At 42.8% G+C, this 16,746-nt stretch overlaps 1 protein-coding gene across 1 annotated transcript; it reads left to right on the forward strand.

Moving 5' to 3' along the window:
* Window positions 1-3,543: 3,543 nt before the first annotated feature.
* On the forward strand, window positions 3,544-12,172 carry spmip7 (sperm microtubule inner protein 7). Its single transcript, XM_030071132.1, has 9 exons — window positions 3,544-4,204; window positions 4,654-4,751; window positions 5,917-5,999; window positions 6,512-6,650; window positions 8,459-8,526; window positions 8,628-8,669; window positions 8,837-8,944; window positions 9,216-9,308; window positions 12,052-12,172. The coding sequence occupies exons 1-9, from the start codon at window positions 3,544-3,546 to the stop codon at window positions 12,170-12,172; spliced, it is 1,413 nt and encodes a 470-aa protein (XP_029926992.1).
* Window positions 12,173-16,746: the final 4,574 nt, after the last annotated feature.

The following is a 16,746-nucleotide window of genomic DNA, read 5'->3' on the forward strand; positions in this document are numbered from 1 at the left end:
AGCTGTGGACTGGTCTCCTCCGTGGCACCTTTGGTAAGGACGGCGCTAAAAACATCACTGATCGTAGGAATGATATGAACCGCCCACTGGACAGCGGATTCATTTGAGTTTTCCACTTTCAGATAACCAAAGAGCTCTCTGATGTGCGAGTCATGTGTTGCAAAACATCGTCTTACACCTGCATTTGCTTTAAATGCTTGCAAATATGTCAGACTTTACTAATTACTAATTACTTGTTTGTTGATTAACCCCTTTCTTTTGAACAGCACTTGTTCTCATTTGCATTCATCTTTGGATCATTATGTCTGCCTTCACAGTTAATAGTCCTCTATATTTGGAAACTCATGGGTGTGCTTACCAGTAAACTAATTAATTACAGTAATGATGTGTAAACTTGAATAGGTGACTCACAGTACAGTAACACTTTCTCCAGCAGCTATCTCCCTAACACGTGTATTCCCTCTCCTCGTTGTAAAACAGGACAGGCATGATTAGCCCAACCTTACTCATGATTTACAGCTGCTCGTATACCTGCTGTAGTCAACATATTCATCACTGAAAGTGACATTGCATTATGCTGACTCTCCCTTGGGGAATGTTAACTTAAAACATCATGCTCATGCAGCATCATGATAGCCTGGAGGGTGCTTTGCGGGGGTGAGTGTGTGTGAAAAGTTCCATATTAAAAGCATTATAAAGAGCAGATTTTTCACCCCCACCTCCCTCATGAAAAATGTACAGCGGCATATTCATTACTTCATTGAGCTAACTTAGTGTGACAAGCACAGAGCTGCAGCGACCGAGGGCAGGGAAGCAGCACTACAATAAAGCCTTCGGCCACTCTCTGAGGACACGGCTACCCCCGCTGCTCATGGGAGTTTCGTCTCAGCACTCTGTTTGGATTTTTCCAAATGGGTGAGGGTGCTGCACACAGCATGAGACACAGTTTACTTCAGCCAATTTGCCCTCCATGCTAATGCATGGTCATCAGGCGGTAATCAATTCAATGCCTTTACAGTATGATGAATACAGCCCATGAGCCGTGACCCGGGGCATGAAGCTAAAATAAGGCCATGCATTTTCATCCATTTACAAGACATATGGACATAATCCAAGCAGTGGATGCATAAAGCATCACACACAGATGGGAATTTTTGTCTCTAGTTCTTGAAAGCTAGCTAATATAACACCAGTGCAGCTCATGCATACAAACACACTGCCAGATTTAGGTAAGACTTTCATGAGATAACAAGTTTCCCTTTGGGTATCTACAGGCGCCTAATGTATTAAACCTTTTTTTTTTTTTTAAGTTATTAAAATAACATGAGATATGAGAGACGCAAATATCTGTCAGTCATCTATTCTCATTCATCTGGTGGATTTCTTGAAGCTGAAACATCCCTTACGCTGCTAACTGATGGACGGTCCCGTCTGTCTACACTCTTGGATGCTGGGCCTGGATGATCCATGCCCTGTGCCCAACAGCCATGTCACCTCCTGGCCCTGCCTGTCTGATCCCGAGGTGTCATTCTGGGTCACCCTCAGCCCAACTGTCTGATTAACCAAAATAATCCGCTGCCCAGAGGGACATCAGCCCATATTGTCAGCCACTGCATTAAACTGTGACTTTGCTTTAATGACCCAGCAGCTGCAACAGCACCACCACAACCACCACCAATAAAGACAACAACAACAACAACAACAACAGCAGCAGCAAAAACAACATCAGCATCATCACCACCACCACCAACAGCGTCTTAATCCAGAGCAACAGTTTCTTTCAGATGAATGCAGTCTGTTTAAATTAGTGGCTGCTGCACTGTAGTGTGAGGCCCGGCACCATGGGAGAGATGTGAGATTTAAATAATTTCTGAGACTGTGGAGGAGTTTAGAGAGCGGCAGACAAGCTGACTAATAACAGAGAATTCAGTAACAAGGGTTGCTCCGATGGTAATGACTCCTCACTCCAGAAATACCCGCATCCCTGCCAAAAATACAGTCATCTTAGGCAGGGGTTGGTATTTAAATTCCTACAATAACAGAAAAAAACTGAATAATTGGAATACAATGGAGAGAAACATAATATATTGTATGGAGGATTTGCGATATGGGAATAATTAATGGCCTGCAGAAGCAATAAATCATGGCGACCTCAGGACCTATATAACCTAATCCATTACAAATTTATGAATATTTCTATACAACGATTTGCATGGTTCTCATGGGCAATAAAGCTGATGCAACAAATGGTATGTTTTTTATACGGCCAGCCTATTCAAAAAGGAGCCCACATCACATCTCTCAAGTGATGTTTGAGAGCTCCTTTTGTGGAGGAACATTGTGTGGGAGTCAGGCACATTCACCACTCAGTTATCAGAATAACTCTAATTAGGCTATTTTTAACACATCCTTTTCAACAGCTCTTGGGTGTTTATATTTGCTAATGACAGCCTGAGTAAGAATCATCTATCAGCAAGCATCACCATCATCACCACTGACACATTAACATGAATTCACTCCCAAGAAAAAATGCCACCTCAAATGAGGTCCGTCACTTTTGCATATATAGCGTCAGTATATGTCCATACATGCATTTATATGCTCACGTAACATATTATCATTAACATTTTAAATCTCATTTCTGACAAGCCATGCAAGCTAATTAATGGGCACTGAGGCACATAGCATTTGACGCTGTTTTGCACCAGTGAACATAAAATAGCTCTTTCAAGTTAGCACATCCACCACATTACACCCTTTGTGAAAAGCACAATTTTTGCATGCATGTGATTTACATAATTTTCATTTACAAGTGTTAGTCTTAAAACACCCAGGTTATATTTGATGTTGGCTGTCAGCCAGCACTGCTTATGGTCAAACAACATCCTTCCTCTGGCTGAAAATATATATATATATATTGTCTGGTGTAGCCTACATATCCAGTGAAAAATCATTATTACATTTCCTCCTGGACTAGCAGTGTCTGTGGTTCTTGACAGTGAGAGTGGCCTTGAAATACTGTAAGATATTTTTAATCTCTTAATGCATCACTATAATATTCCTACTGGGATTTATACTTTTGCTGTGATGGTGTCATTTAATTCATATGTGGTAAGGCAGAGCATACAGACCTATTTCTGATGTTATCATCTGGCAATACAGGATCTTTTGCTCCATCTAGTGGTGCTTCAGGGTATAGCAGATAATTGCTATCAGAAATGGAAACAGAAACGGACAATTCATAGAGGAGGCTGGAAAGTTTAATCATCACAACAAAATAATGTTGGTCACCTCACTAAACCCTGAGGTACGGCCAAGACACTCATTTAACATTATTTAATTTAACTTCTGAGAGAATTTTGTAATTATTTTTATAATTATTGTTGTTATTATTGTTTGACCAGTGTGACAAAGAGCAATATTAAGTAACCTAGCGATAGTAGCTCAGTTGGAACTTGATATGGCCTCCATACTGATTTCTGCATTTTTTTTTTTTTTAATGATCTTTGGACTCTGTTCAAATGATGACTTCCTAAAACTGTAATGCACCGGGAGCGCCCACACCTTGGCATCGCTAGACGGACGTGTGACCTTTCTCTCCGTGTCAGTAATGCGATCCAAGCAGCAAACAAAGGCAGTCTCCGGGCAACAAGCGCCTCACTCACTGCATCACAATGCCTGACAGTGGGGGTCTATGATGACCTGCTGCACCATCCGTGTGTCTGCACCTCATTCCTGCACTCCGTCTGTCTGCCTTCCACCATCATGTCTGCCATGCCGAGGCCAGTGCAGCCGTCCTCTGCAGAGCTGCATGTGATCAGGCGGCTGAGCTCCTCTGCATGCAGGCCTGGAGAGAGAGACGAGCTCCTACCTGGACGCAGGAACCAGCACTGTGCCAGATTTCACCCCGAGGCCCGCTGTCCTCAGGAGCAAGCCGCCGTGGCGCCGCACAGGGACGACGTGCCGCTGCTGGACCCGTGCTGCGGCCGGCTGAGCGCCGGGGCCGAGGTGGGCTTGGCGGTCAAAGGTCGACAGGGGTTCATCGATTTCCGCCACCTGGCCTCCGCCCTCCGGGTCCCATCCGGCCTCAGAGACATACCCCAAACCCATCGGTACCTCTCCGCTCTCTGCAGCGACCTGTCCGAGGAGCAAGCCTGGAACTCCAGGAGTATCCCGGAGGCGGCAGTCAGAGCCAGACTGGGTGGTAAAATAATAACATAACATTCACATCTATCTGTCTGTCAGTCTATTGGTTATTAAATAATAATAAAAAATAAAAAAAAATTGGTAGTAGTGGGTCTAAAACTATTTGGGTATACAATGAGCACCAAATTAACTAAAGTGCTTTAATGTCATGCAGGCTGCAGTTATATTTGTTGACTTTTGTATTCTTGTGTAAGTAAAACTGCAATAACTGAATAATAATAACTGAATTTAGGAAAATCAGGGCTGCTCATGTCTTAGCTGACAAACACATGGAAGAGGCCATAATTTATCAGAACCATACAGACTCAGCTATCACATGAGGGGCTTGTTAGTTGTGTCTTAAAGGTCCTTGCTTAAATGCACCCCCAGGCAGTTTTGGTTATTGCAGCTTTTAAAGGGTTGCATAGTTTTAACCCAGAGTCTTTATTGTTGTTGTGCAAACCCAAGGTTGGACCAGTCCTGCTAAAGTGAAGCCAATGTCACCCAGGATAACAGCTAATGTGACATTGCCCAGTATTTTCCTTGAACAAGCCGCTGGAGCTCAGGTAGGCAATAAAATACTGCAATAAAATATTTCCCCTCAGAGTGCAAAGCAGAAGATTATTCGGTGATCTTCATTTCCCTCACAGTTGCGAAGCCGGAAAATAAATGCCAAACTTATGCAATATGTTCTCAATCTAAAAATAAGGTTATATGAAAAAAAATAACATTGTGCAGTGTTTTAAATTACAATGGTCTTATATTTAAAAATAAAGTATATCAACTTTGCTCAACTTGTGCAGAGATTTCCCAGAGGAAAGCGCTACCCTAGATAAGAACTCTTCCTCTCGTTTATTTCTCCGAGACATTTAAAATCAATGTGAGACTTTTCTCAAACTCCTGATATTCTGCTGCAGAGAAACAAGTCTGTCTCACTTCAGTATATCATCCTGCTCACTTTGCGCTTTCACTGTGTTTCTCACTTGGTTTTATATACACTCATTCTTCTGCAAGTCTCTTATGGGTCAGTGAGGACAAACAGAAATCTATCATTAGTCAAAAAAAACTCTATCCGTAGTTCTATGAGTATAATAATTAATAAATCAGATATCATGCTCTTTTTGTTTAACTTGAGCACATCTCACAGTGAACACAGATGAATATTCGCATGTGCATCTCTTTGTTGCTCCTAGATTAATACAATATTGAGATATGCTGTATTTCTCCAGAGACAAACAGAAGGAGCAGATCTGTTGAAGGAGACGTGGAGTCATTAGACAAAGACTCTCTAATGGATATCTGGAATAATGACTGTCCACACAGTACACTCTAAATAATCTCCAAATGCACAATGAATTGCGCTAATAAACTGTAATCAGCTCTCTCTTCTGGTGGTCCGGCCTCCACAACCACAGTAAGACCACAGCAATGTTAAAATTTTATACTTTTAAGACACAAAACCAATGCCAAAAAGTATACGCAGCATTAGCAAGCCGTCTTAATGCTGAATAATAAAGTGACTATTTCCTTTTATACAACTTGGTAAGGCAAAGACAAAGAAAAATCAATATGCAGTGTTGCATGCACTATAGCGAATGAACCATTGAGCAGTTCACATTGTAAACTCCATTTACTCTTGGCAAACAGCTTCTACCTGCTTTTTTTTCCCCCACACAGACATTAAATAACACCAGAGATGATATAAAGAAAATATGACTATTGATTTTTCAGGAAGCCTCCTCATCTAATGCAAGGCAGCAGACAGACGGCACAATGGCAGCTCCGCGTTTCATCTACACGTCTTCGACCCAGAGGTCAGTCTTCACCCTGAGGTCAGAACAGGCTGATCTTATTGTCTATACTGTATCACTAATGTTCACCATGCACCCGGCACGCCTCCCGCTCCCATCAGTCTGACCTGTTTGTTTTCTGTGTTTACTGTGAAATCCAAGAGGGAGATTAACCGGGAAGCAAAGCTGATTTATCATGTAGACTATGCACAACATCATTTTGATCTGAGGGTTATTGAGCGTTAATAGGTTTGATTTTGTGCTCCAGTGATGTCATCAGGGAACGCCGAGGCCTTGTGTTGTGTTAATTGCTGCTCAGTGAAATGATGTAGAGGAAACTGTAGCATTCCTTGAAGCCTCGGGGGAGGAATTAGTTTCTGAGTTAATAAGCTGTCTAATATACTTAGTAGAGCGCAGGGGGCTCTTTAGGTATTCAAATCAAAAACAAAGCGTCGCAGCTAAATAATCTTTCGGGAATCGAGTGAATCAATTACATTCAAGGTAGGACACGGCTGAAATTCCCCCTTCGTTCGCAGGGGTTACGAGGAGGTTGACTGGGACAGGAAGTTACCGCAGCGCTTGAAGGCGCCGACGACAACGCTTGAGCAAATGGCGGACCCGGTGAGCCAGCTGTCCTCATGGAGGCGATACCATAGCCAGCCTCAGCTGTGGCAGGTGAGCCGACAAACAACTCTTAAAACACCGCACCGAAGCCAGCAAGAGAGTTAAAGGTTAACAGGTCACTCAAAATGCAAAAAGAGAGATTTTCCCGCTCAACTGTCCATCCAGATAATTTCTGTGTGATTTTGGGCTGCAGAGGTGGAGCTCAAACTGTGAAAAAATTTACAAAAACTCAACAGCAACAGGTTTTTCCAAAGATAATGACACAGAAAAGGCCTATTTCCTGCCAAAGAACAACGGCAAACTGTGCATTGCATTCCAGTTAAGTGGGGAAGTATCTTTTTTTTTTCCCTTTAATGCCTTTAATGCCTCACTAGATGTACACAGTGAGTGTACAAAATATTTCACAGATTATGGTTGGATTTCTGTGCTGCAGTACGTAGCCAGTGGTGGTTTGCAGGGAACAAGAAAAGCACAACGTGCACATCCCCCTAAAAAACTTAAATCTTGATGCTCCACTGAAAATAGTTCCTGAGAATGTGAAGAAAATAGTCTGCACAGTAGAGTTGGCTCCCATAGCTTTTCGCTGTTGCCGCCACATGTGATATTTTGACTTCCCCTTTAAAGGTGCTACACACGTGGCATTTTCAAACATCATTATGTCGTCAAATTCATGGTGATTTCTGGGTAAACTGAGTATAAGATGGAGACCGTGGTCAAAATGACTGGGAGACAGACGTGCCAAATGAAAAATTCGCCATCTTTCGCCATCTTGATGATCGACTTTGCTCAAAATTTCATCTCTCTGCCTCGCTGTAGTGCTTGACCTGGCTTTAGTTTGCCACGGGCGCTGCTGTCCACTACACACCCAGACATGTTTTAATTGTTTTTTGGGTGCAGCTGTCGGAGAGTGTGTTCGCCTGGAGGGTGTGCACTGGACAGCAGCGCTCCTGGCAAACTGAAGCCGAGTCAAGCTGTGATGTGACAACAGTGATGAAATTCTGGATGCAATCTTCAGCATAGCAAAAAAAAAAAAAAAAACTACGAGAGCACATCCCGGGTTTAAATTAATCCGAATTTTCCTGGAATGTTAGTGTTTCTCAAAATAAAATCAAGACCTTATTTCTCATAAACCCGCTTGTCTGCTGGTGTGTTTGTTTTCCTTTGGGTATAAAAATGGTGGAGGTAATTTTTCCATCAGCCCTTCTCTTTTTCCACCATCTGCCACTGCCAGGCTGCCATTGATTAGCTTTGTTCAAGTTTATTTATAGCCCCAAATCACTCTCTTAAAGGGCTTTAGAGGCCTACAGTTTCTGGAAAACAAAACAGCATCCTCTGATCTGACCTGTTCTCACTGGAAGCACAGCGCCCTCTTCCTGTCTTACGCAATCCAGCAGATTTCCCAGGCCATTCAGTCGGATGCCGCCGGTATAGAGAGCTGCTCCTCTCGCTGATGGTCTTGTTTGTTTGTGGTAGCTATAATGTCGGGAAATTAACGTGGCAATGATTCATGGACGTTAAAATGCTACACGTGGCACCTTTAAGGAAGAGGGGCCCCCGGGTTTGCTCAATCAAAGCACCCAGAGAGACGAGCAGGCCTGAGAGCTGTGACGGGAAGATGATTTAATCTATTACTGCCACCATTGTTGAAGCGGCTCTGTGGAAAGTGCATGTTATTGAGCTGTGCCCTCATGTGCCTCTATGCTCTGACTTGCCACTTGACATCGCGTATCTGTGTGTGCATGTGGGTCTGAAGAAAGAGTGTGTGTGTGTGTGTGTGGAGATACCAGACAAGACAAAATGAAAGTCTTGGTTAATACCGATGCCCAGCAAACTGATTTATCGTTTCCATTCTTTCCTAGGCGATTGGAAAGGAGTGGAGCAGACAGCAGCTTCGATCCAGGAATGATGCCAGGAAACCCATATCATTGTGAGCTCTTAAACAGCCAGTGGCCTCTGCTTCTGTTTTTCAGCAGCAATAATGTTAATGTTGACCTCCCGTTGTAAAACATTTGTTCTTTCTCCGTGCAGCTGCAGTAAATGTCCAAAATCAGGCCAAATCCCTCTTTACAGGCGAGTACTTTGCATTTGAGAGGCCAGTAAAAGCCTTAAATGTGTGCTAGCATGGATAAATAAATTCAAGTCTCAGGTGTGTGGGCCCAGGGCTGACTTCTGTGTGTGTATGGGCGTGTGTATGCATGCGTGCGCCTTTGCCCACGTGCGATTTCATGTTTTCGCAGCGGCATAATCGGCTCCGAGAACATGGACAACATCGACAGCGCGGACGCAGACTTCCAGCCCCTGACCCTGAGGAGGAGCACCGTGCCGCCGTACACTCCCACAGCGCGGTACCGCACCGGATACACACACACACACACACACACACGTTGGCCGTGGATGTCGCTTCGGGGCTCTGTTCTGACAGCATGAAATTTAATTATCACTTTAAATGTGATTCATTACACCCAGAGCAACCGCAGCACAGTCTGCAAAAGTTGTTTGTGTTCAATTTACTCAAACACTGCGGCATTCAGCAATCCACCAATTACTCCCATGTGCCGTCAATAATGGATCTAGATAAACCGTGTGCAAACTTTCTTTGTTCTCTTTTCATGCCAGCCGCACCACCATCCCCGGATATGCAGGCAAAGGTATCTATGCTAATTCTGCGGCCTTCGTACCAGCTCTCTCCGGTCCTTCAGGCTCCCTTGGGTGAGTCTGCACAGTGGCAACACAATAACAGACTGTCTGTGTCTCTGTGTTTTTCAATGTGAAGTCCAGGGACACCCAGGGGGCCTTGAGGGGCTTCCAGGAGGTCATCCACAAAATGAGGAATAGTTTAATTTCACTGAAATTCACTAGAAAATGTTAGAGTACCATCCAATGTGCGAGTGGCTATTTTAACATCGTGTTTTAATCTGACCACTTTGAATTTCATGTGTCAGTGTTTAACTACAACTTTTAAGTATTTTAACACTTAACAAACCAAAATGTATTTTCATAGCAGGTTCACAAAGGCTCAAATCACTTCAGACACGGGACAACTTGGGGGTCCAGAGCATGAAAAAGTTTGAATATTCTTGCTGTATTGCCAATCTGTGTGAAAACAAGAGCAAATGCATCATTCAGTTTCTGTAAAATACATAATCCACGTTGTGTGTCATCGATTTGGCCGTTAAAACAAACACTATTTCTTTAATTCGGTGCCACTATCTTTTTTATTAGATTAAGAGTCGCGCTTTTCGAATTTAAACTATATATTCTTTTGATTCTGTATCATCCGCTGGCATATATTTAGTTGATTTTTGATCCTGAACACCACTCATCTCCAGTTTGAAGTCAGTGAATGAGAATTACCCTGACTGTCCATCGGAGGGCGGTCTAATGTTCCTCAGCAGCGCGGTGCCTCAGGTTAAATCCTGACAGCAGCACATGGGCGTAGTTACATTTTACAGCCATTCCTACAAAAAAACAGAAAGAAAATACTCATCATTAATACCAATGCTACAGTTTCCTATACTCAAAAAAAAAAAAAAAAAAAAAAGAGACTTAGACTTCGCTTAAGAAAGCAGATAACACAACAAACATACAAGTTGCAGACAGAGAGCATAAACATATTATACACATGTTATAGATGCATTTATGAAAGACATAAAACAGAGAGTAAACATTAGTTGTACCATGTTAAAAAAAACAACTGCTCATTGGGCAAATTAATTTAAAACTTGACTAATCAGCTCCAATTCGGCACCTTATTGAATCTGCCATTACCTCTTTGATAAATTGTGTAAACACATCTAGAAAAAACAGCTCCTCCAGCTTTAAATCAGTTTCCAGAAATGATTTTGTTTACATGAGGAAGGAGCATTTAGTGGAGTATTTAGTGCTATATTTGTCTAATTCAGTTTTGAACCAAAACAAATGTGATGGGCTGCTCTGTGCACTTTGAGGGAATGACTGAATTTTAAATGAGGAATACCAGTGCATCATTACTGGAGAGCAGATATACGTTTTAACCAAAATACAATATTTTCCCTCCGTGTAAATATGCTGTTATCACATTATGTAGTGTTTTTAGTGTTTTTGCTCTTGCCCCTGCTTATATCTGCTTGGCATCACTTCACAGTTGTGTTGGTAATTTGCGTCGGCTGAGCGTGTGTCTGTTACGGATGAGCGGTCTGATGAAACACAAGTTGTTGGTCAGCTGATAAAGGCGACAGTAATTGGAAATATTAAAACAGTGATGAAAAACAATGGAGGACATTCCTGAACACCACTCATCTCCAGAAGATAGACAGTCAGGAAATTGGAAATCTTGGAAAATCAGGGAGAAAGTAACAAGATGTTCCATATGACTTGAGATCCAAACCTTAAAAAACACATTTTTTAAAAAAGTGGAGATGTTGGGGCACTTCTGGTTTCTTCAAACGGCATCAAAATATCATGAAACACATATATTTTGATCTTTAGCTTTAAAAAGTGTGGGAAGAGTCGGCTAAACGGTTAATATGAACAGAGCAGATAAGTACTTTGCCTGCCGTGTTGTGTCGAACACGTCGAGCAGCGTCTGCAGCAGCTGAGGCAAAACTTCCCTCCGACCTGGGAGTTTTGGGGTGTCTGTTGAGGATGTGAAAACCTGTTTCCTAGTTGGGCCTCAGTTGAGCGAACTTTACCGGCTTGTGGAGCAGGCATCTCCAGATGGCTGAATCCAGAGTAGCTCGTGGTAATCGTGGTTTTTCACAACCCAGATCCATTTTCCTGGTGCCCAACACCGCCTGAGATCTGTTTCCTCTGCTGATTAGGCTGGCCTCCCATATTTTTTCCCCCGAAACAGAGAAAAGACAAGCACTTGGATTGATTAACTATCTGCTCCAACAGTCAGACGTCCTCTGGCCTGTAGCTAGCCCTCGCTCACTTATTTCACAAGTTTTCCTATTTATGGCCTCGTTCAAGGAGCATAATGTATGAGGTGCATAATTATAAGGCGTCGTATAATACCTCGGCACCCTGCCTGCCCCATTGGTGGGTTCATCTTTACAAATGCACACTGCACGGCCGAGCTTTGTTCAAACCCACAGAACGTTATTTTATATTCTAGCGGGGATCCCAAGGTTTCTGAAGATGTCAGATATTTCCTAATGAATTACAGGGAAATGATGCACAAAACATGTCGACCTTTTCTGTTTGGTGTGATGCTGCAGTCGTATAACAAAGGCACCTTGGCTTTGAATATTTTCACTCCATAGAAGTGTGATGTTTCTTCAATGAAATGCTGCAATCATCAGATACAGAATATCTATGTCACCTTGCTGTACAATGTCCATGTATTGATCTACCTCAATGGGAAATTTAAGGGAAAATAAACATTCATGGATTACGTTTCTATTAGGTATATTGTTACCACTGATAAGATGTATATATTTATTGAATATTTTTTTGCTGGTATGTTTTGCAGGATAAACAAGGAGCTGAGGAGTCCTGCCTTCGGCCATGTGGCCCCCCTCTCTAAAATGGTGACCCTCTCGGTTCCCTGGAACCCCTTTCTGAACCCTCGGAGACAAGAGCCTCCTCTCTAACACAGAGACACATGAGGAAATAATAGACAAAGCAGATGAGAAAGTTTTGAAGGTGTCAGTTTCCTTTTTATGCCATCCAATCTGTTTATATGAATACATCTATAATGATGTGATGTCAATGACTGATTCTGAGTGAGTTGGAGAATAATGAGATGCCCCATTAGCATAATTTCCCTGATTTAGATGAGTGGTTTTCTAACTCTCGGTGGTGAGCTCTTGCATTGTCCTCTTAAACATTCACACTGCCTCTTTCTCCCTCCCTCTTCCTGTGTGTGTGTGTGTGTGTGGGTGTGTGTGTGTGTGTGTGTGTAGCTACACATTATGTATTTCTGTCATGAAGGGCAGAGTAAGAGACAAAACAGAGGAAATAGTGAGAGGGAAGTAGAGAAAGGTGATTTGTTGCATTACTCTTACATCTGACATTATAAAAACAGTAGGGCACTTAAAATAGATCTATTAATCCAATTTACATGCAAAATTTTGGCATTAGCCCAAGTTAATTTCTTCAAGAAGTACACAATGTCAAAGCGAGCGAAAGCCTTACTCTACAACACACACATCTTTTTAGAGGGGTTCGATATTTTTCTTTCGATATGAGATGATTTTGCAGTGTGTGCCAGCGATAGCTTCAGGCTTGTGGTTTGTGCAGCTTCAAGCTTAAACAGGAAATAGGGATGAGCGGGTTTCCTGTCTCTTGTCATCTATACTTTGCTTAGATTTACATTTCATGAGGATTCATTTTTGCCTCAATGTGCACTTTAAATATTTTAAAGGAATTAAGCTAGGGCGATCACGAATGCATCATATGCACCAATACTCCAAAATGTGCACACAGTTGCCTTGATTATCATGTATAATGAGTTTATAAGTTCCAAATCATACCAGCATGGGGTTATTTAGATTTATCCCTCACTTGGCATGGCAGTGAGTCCAGTACATCTAGTGTGTGCAGGCTTCCTTCTTCCCTCTGTGGTGTCTGGAAGGAGTTGATGGCTCTTTTAGTCACAGGGTCCATGTGATTGACGCCTGGTAACCACCAACCATGTGCTTGGCAATCTTGACTTTAAATCTTAAATTAGGACACCAGCATCTCAGATTGATCACATGCTGCGATGATGGAGGTGTCAGACTCAGCAAGTGTTAACCGAGCTATTTTCAAACCATTTACTGGCCATTTTCTGGGGGAGTTATTGCTTTCGGAGATGTTATTTTTCACCTGTTTTCAGATGCTTAACTCTGCTATTAGACCCACAGGAAACTGCTGTGCTTGCTGTTGCGTTTAGGGCCAATAAACTGAGTAAACCATCTCATAGCGATCATAATTCTGTTTGTTAAAAAGAGCTCTCCTCTTCCTCAGATTTTCCAGTTTGGTCTCCAGTGGTGTGAATCTCATCACTGCCTCCTTTTCAAAACAGGGTCACAAACATCGTGATTGATTCAGCTGCTATCCTCCAGGATCTCTCAATGCCTGCCTGGGCTGGAGATTAATTTCCCTTTCCTCATCTTAATTTTTACTCATCGCCCCTCCATGAAAAGGCTAAATGTCAAGCATGCCTGACTCCTTCTAGTGACACGTCTATTCCAGCAGATAATTACCATAAGGAAATTGATGCTTTAGTGTGCAGAGGGGAATTTAATTTACTCTGACATCCGCACAGCATAATGCATTCCTAAAGAAAGAGAGTTTTTCAGTTTGCAATTGACTTTTTAGATAAATTGGACTATTTAATGTGATTATCAGTCTTGAACGTCTTTGACTTATTAAGGTGTTGAAACCAATTAAGGGTTACATGCTGCTCATGCTTCCAAATGTGAAACAGTGAATACTGCTTAAAGATCCATGAAATAAGAACCAGGCAGAATCTATTGTTCAGAAGTCGACCGGTTACATTGCCTGATGATGTTATGAGACTTGCCAGGTAATGGTATTAATTACAGTAACATGCCTTGCTAGAGGTTGTAGATTAACCTGGGGGGAGCAGAAGATTATATTTTGTTTGATGTGCAGCCTTGTTCTCTATATAGTCCCCATATGGTTTCAAATGCTGCAAAATTCAGTATATTCACAAAGCCCTGTTAGGGAAAAGAAGGCTTTTGTAGAAATGTGCTTTGTAGTGCTGACACATCCACTGTGACCAATAACAGACCATTCGGTTTTTATAGTTCTTACACTTTCAGGTGATGATTAAAAGCTGTAGAAATTGATTTATTCACTTCTTCCGATGGGTTTTGACCCCCACCACTGCAGTAAAAACTCGACTGCATGGCTTGTCCTTAAGCCGCCCCTCAGACGCACAGCGGCTCAAGCTGCTGTGTCACTGGGATAGGACAGTATCTCGGGGTCATGGAAGACCACAGTCCTCTGCCGCTCACGATTGGAGAGCTGTGCACGCACTGATAATGCTGAGTCACGTTTCAGTCCCAGCATTCCCTCCGTCTGGCCTCAGGAGCTGGGGCCTGCGGCTGGGCCCCCTGCAGCTGCTCCTGGAGGCCTCCCTGCATGTGGCGGTGCAGCCTCGGCTCCGGTGGACGCGCGGCTCCGAGGCTTTGAGGAAGTCAAGAGAAGCGTTGCTGCAATCCATATAATGACCATGAAGATATTGCAGGGCTCGGTGCTCCTGCCCAAAGTTCCTCCTTTTGCACCAACTGCCTGAATGCTGTGCTTCTTAGGAGATAAGGGCAGCCTCCCGCGCAAGGTGACTCAGCAATCCAGCACGCACAGCCTCTCCTGAGATAAGGGCTCTCTGCAGGGTCTGGGCGCTGTGGGATACTGGGAAAAACAGTCGCAACCAGACAAGAGGTATAAGTCGTAATTATAAAATACAGAATACACAAAGCTCTAGGTGTTTGACCCCCCTGTAAGCATAATTGAGCCATGCAATGCGGGGTCACATTTACGCCTACAGTGCATCCTCAGTATCATTAACCCGCTGCTCAGCTGCTTCATAGGCTCCATTACTGGTGAGAAGCGTTGTATCCCCTCAATGCTGCCAAAAAAATCATCTTGACAAGTCATTTAGTTTCATATTCTGTGTTAAAATACTGTTTTTCTTAATGCAAGTGAAAAAAAGTGCCAGTGGGATGAGATAATCCCAATTTTTTGTAATTGTCTTGATCCTACTGGGCTGAGCCCTATTATTCTGCTTTGCTTCGACATATATGTGCGTTACCAGATTTAAAACACACACACACACACACACACACACACACACACACACACACACACACTGAAACTACTTTGGAAACAAGTGGGATTATTTCATCCCACTGACAGATTGTTTTCCGACTTGCAGTGTACCAGAGTTTCATGAGATAGGCCTAATAATGACAGGACATGACTGAAAATGAGAAGTGATTTAGCAAAACCAGCAACTCATTATTTATTTAGCATTTCCATCAATATTAATCAACAATTTATATTTCTTTGAATAACTTGAGACAATATGTGGGCGCTCATCACCGCCCAGTGTTAGCTGCTTATGGCTGTGCATGTGATTGACACTTAAAAATTAGCATTGGGAGAAAATTGGAAAGTAGTTATTAAACAACTTAAAAAGGCTCTAATATAGTGACAGGTCTCTGCGTGTTGCACTCGGGTGCACAGTCCCCGCACGTCATATTCATACTAGCGGCATGAATGATGAGGGATGGGAGGGAGGTGAGGTGCTGCACCACTAGAAGTAATCCCCATCCACTTACATGTGCTGCTGGAGATCTATGGGCAGCGTGTGTGATGACGCTTTACTAATTTACATTTGATGTAAGCGCGTCTATTTTAGTTTCAAGTCAGGTTCAAGCAGTTCAGTGTGTGGATTATCAACCTTACCACCAATTTTCCAGTGTTAATAAACTCAGATTTTCCAGTGACGGTTACTTGGAGTTGGCAAGTTTTGACTCTCGAGTTGTGTGGAGTTGTTTTGCCCACTCACCAAGATGATATGGCTCTGGAGTGGCTGTTCAAAGCTATCTAAGTTATTAAATTGCCTGTGATGAGTGTGAACTGGGTATAGGCTAATTACTGGCAAAGTGCGGATTTTTACTCTCTGAGTTGTATTTATCCTGCTGATTTTGCTGCGTATCTCAGTGTAAAGCCAAAGAGGGAAATTCAAATAGTCTATTAATAACAAATTTAATGCATGGTTGTCCATCTGCAGAATGTTTGCACAAGTACTAAGAAACATGTTAACAGTCACTCAGGACCCTGCCGGTCCAGGGTGACACGGGGAGGATGCATTCAGTGCAGAAGTGCCCTTAAAACAGAAAGCACCAAAGAATAAAATGGAAAAAGCCCTGTGCTTAGAGTTAGTCATAACCATGCTGCTGATGTGAGGGGGCTTTTCAAACGACCTGCTCTGCATGGAGGGGAAGCCTGAAGTAAACTGGATGAAACATTATAGTGCAACCAGAGGAAAAAGAGGGAGAAAAAAAATCTCATTATATGGGAAAGAAAGGAGTTGTGTTAATTTCATGGACTGCTTCAGCGTGCCAGAACAGGTGACAGAAGGGGAGCTGTCCAATATGCAAGTGAGGAGTCCCCCCATCCGTTTCCTCAGCGAGAATGAAATAAATAAACA

This window comes from Myripristis murdjan, chromosome 15 (genome assembly GCF_902150065.1).
Source record: "Myripristis murdjan chromosome 15, fMyrMur1.1, whole genome shotgun sequence".
Classification (NCBI taxonomy): domain Eukaryota; kingdom Metazoa; phylum Chordata; class Actinopteri; order Holocentriformes; family Holocentridae; genus Myripristis; species Myripristis murdjan.

What these genes read in the sequence shown, in the direction of transcription:
- spmip7 (XM_030071132.1), top strand. Translation starts at nt 3,544, where the DNA reads ATGCACCGGGAGCGCCCACACCTTGGCATCGCTAGACGGACGTGTGAC. An exon ending in AGTCAGAGCCAGACTGGGTG is followed by an intron (nt 4,205 to 4,653) that starts GTAAAATAATAA and finishes TGCAAACCCAAG; the next exon opens with GTTGGACCAGTCCTGCTAAA. An exon ending in GGCCAAATCCCTCTTTACAG is followed by an intron (nt 8,670 to 8,836) that starts GCGAGTACTTTG and finishes ATGTTTTCGCAG; the next exon opens with CGGCATAATCGGCTCCGAGA.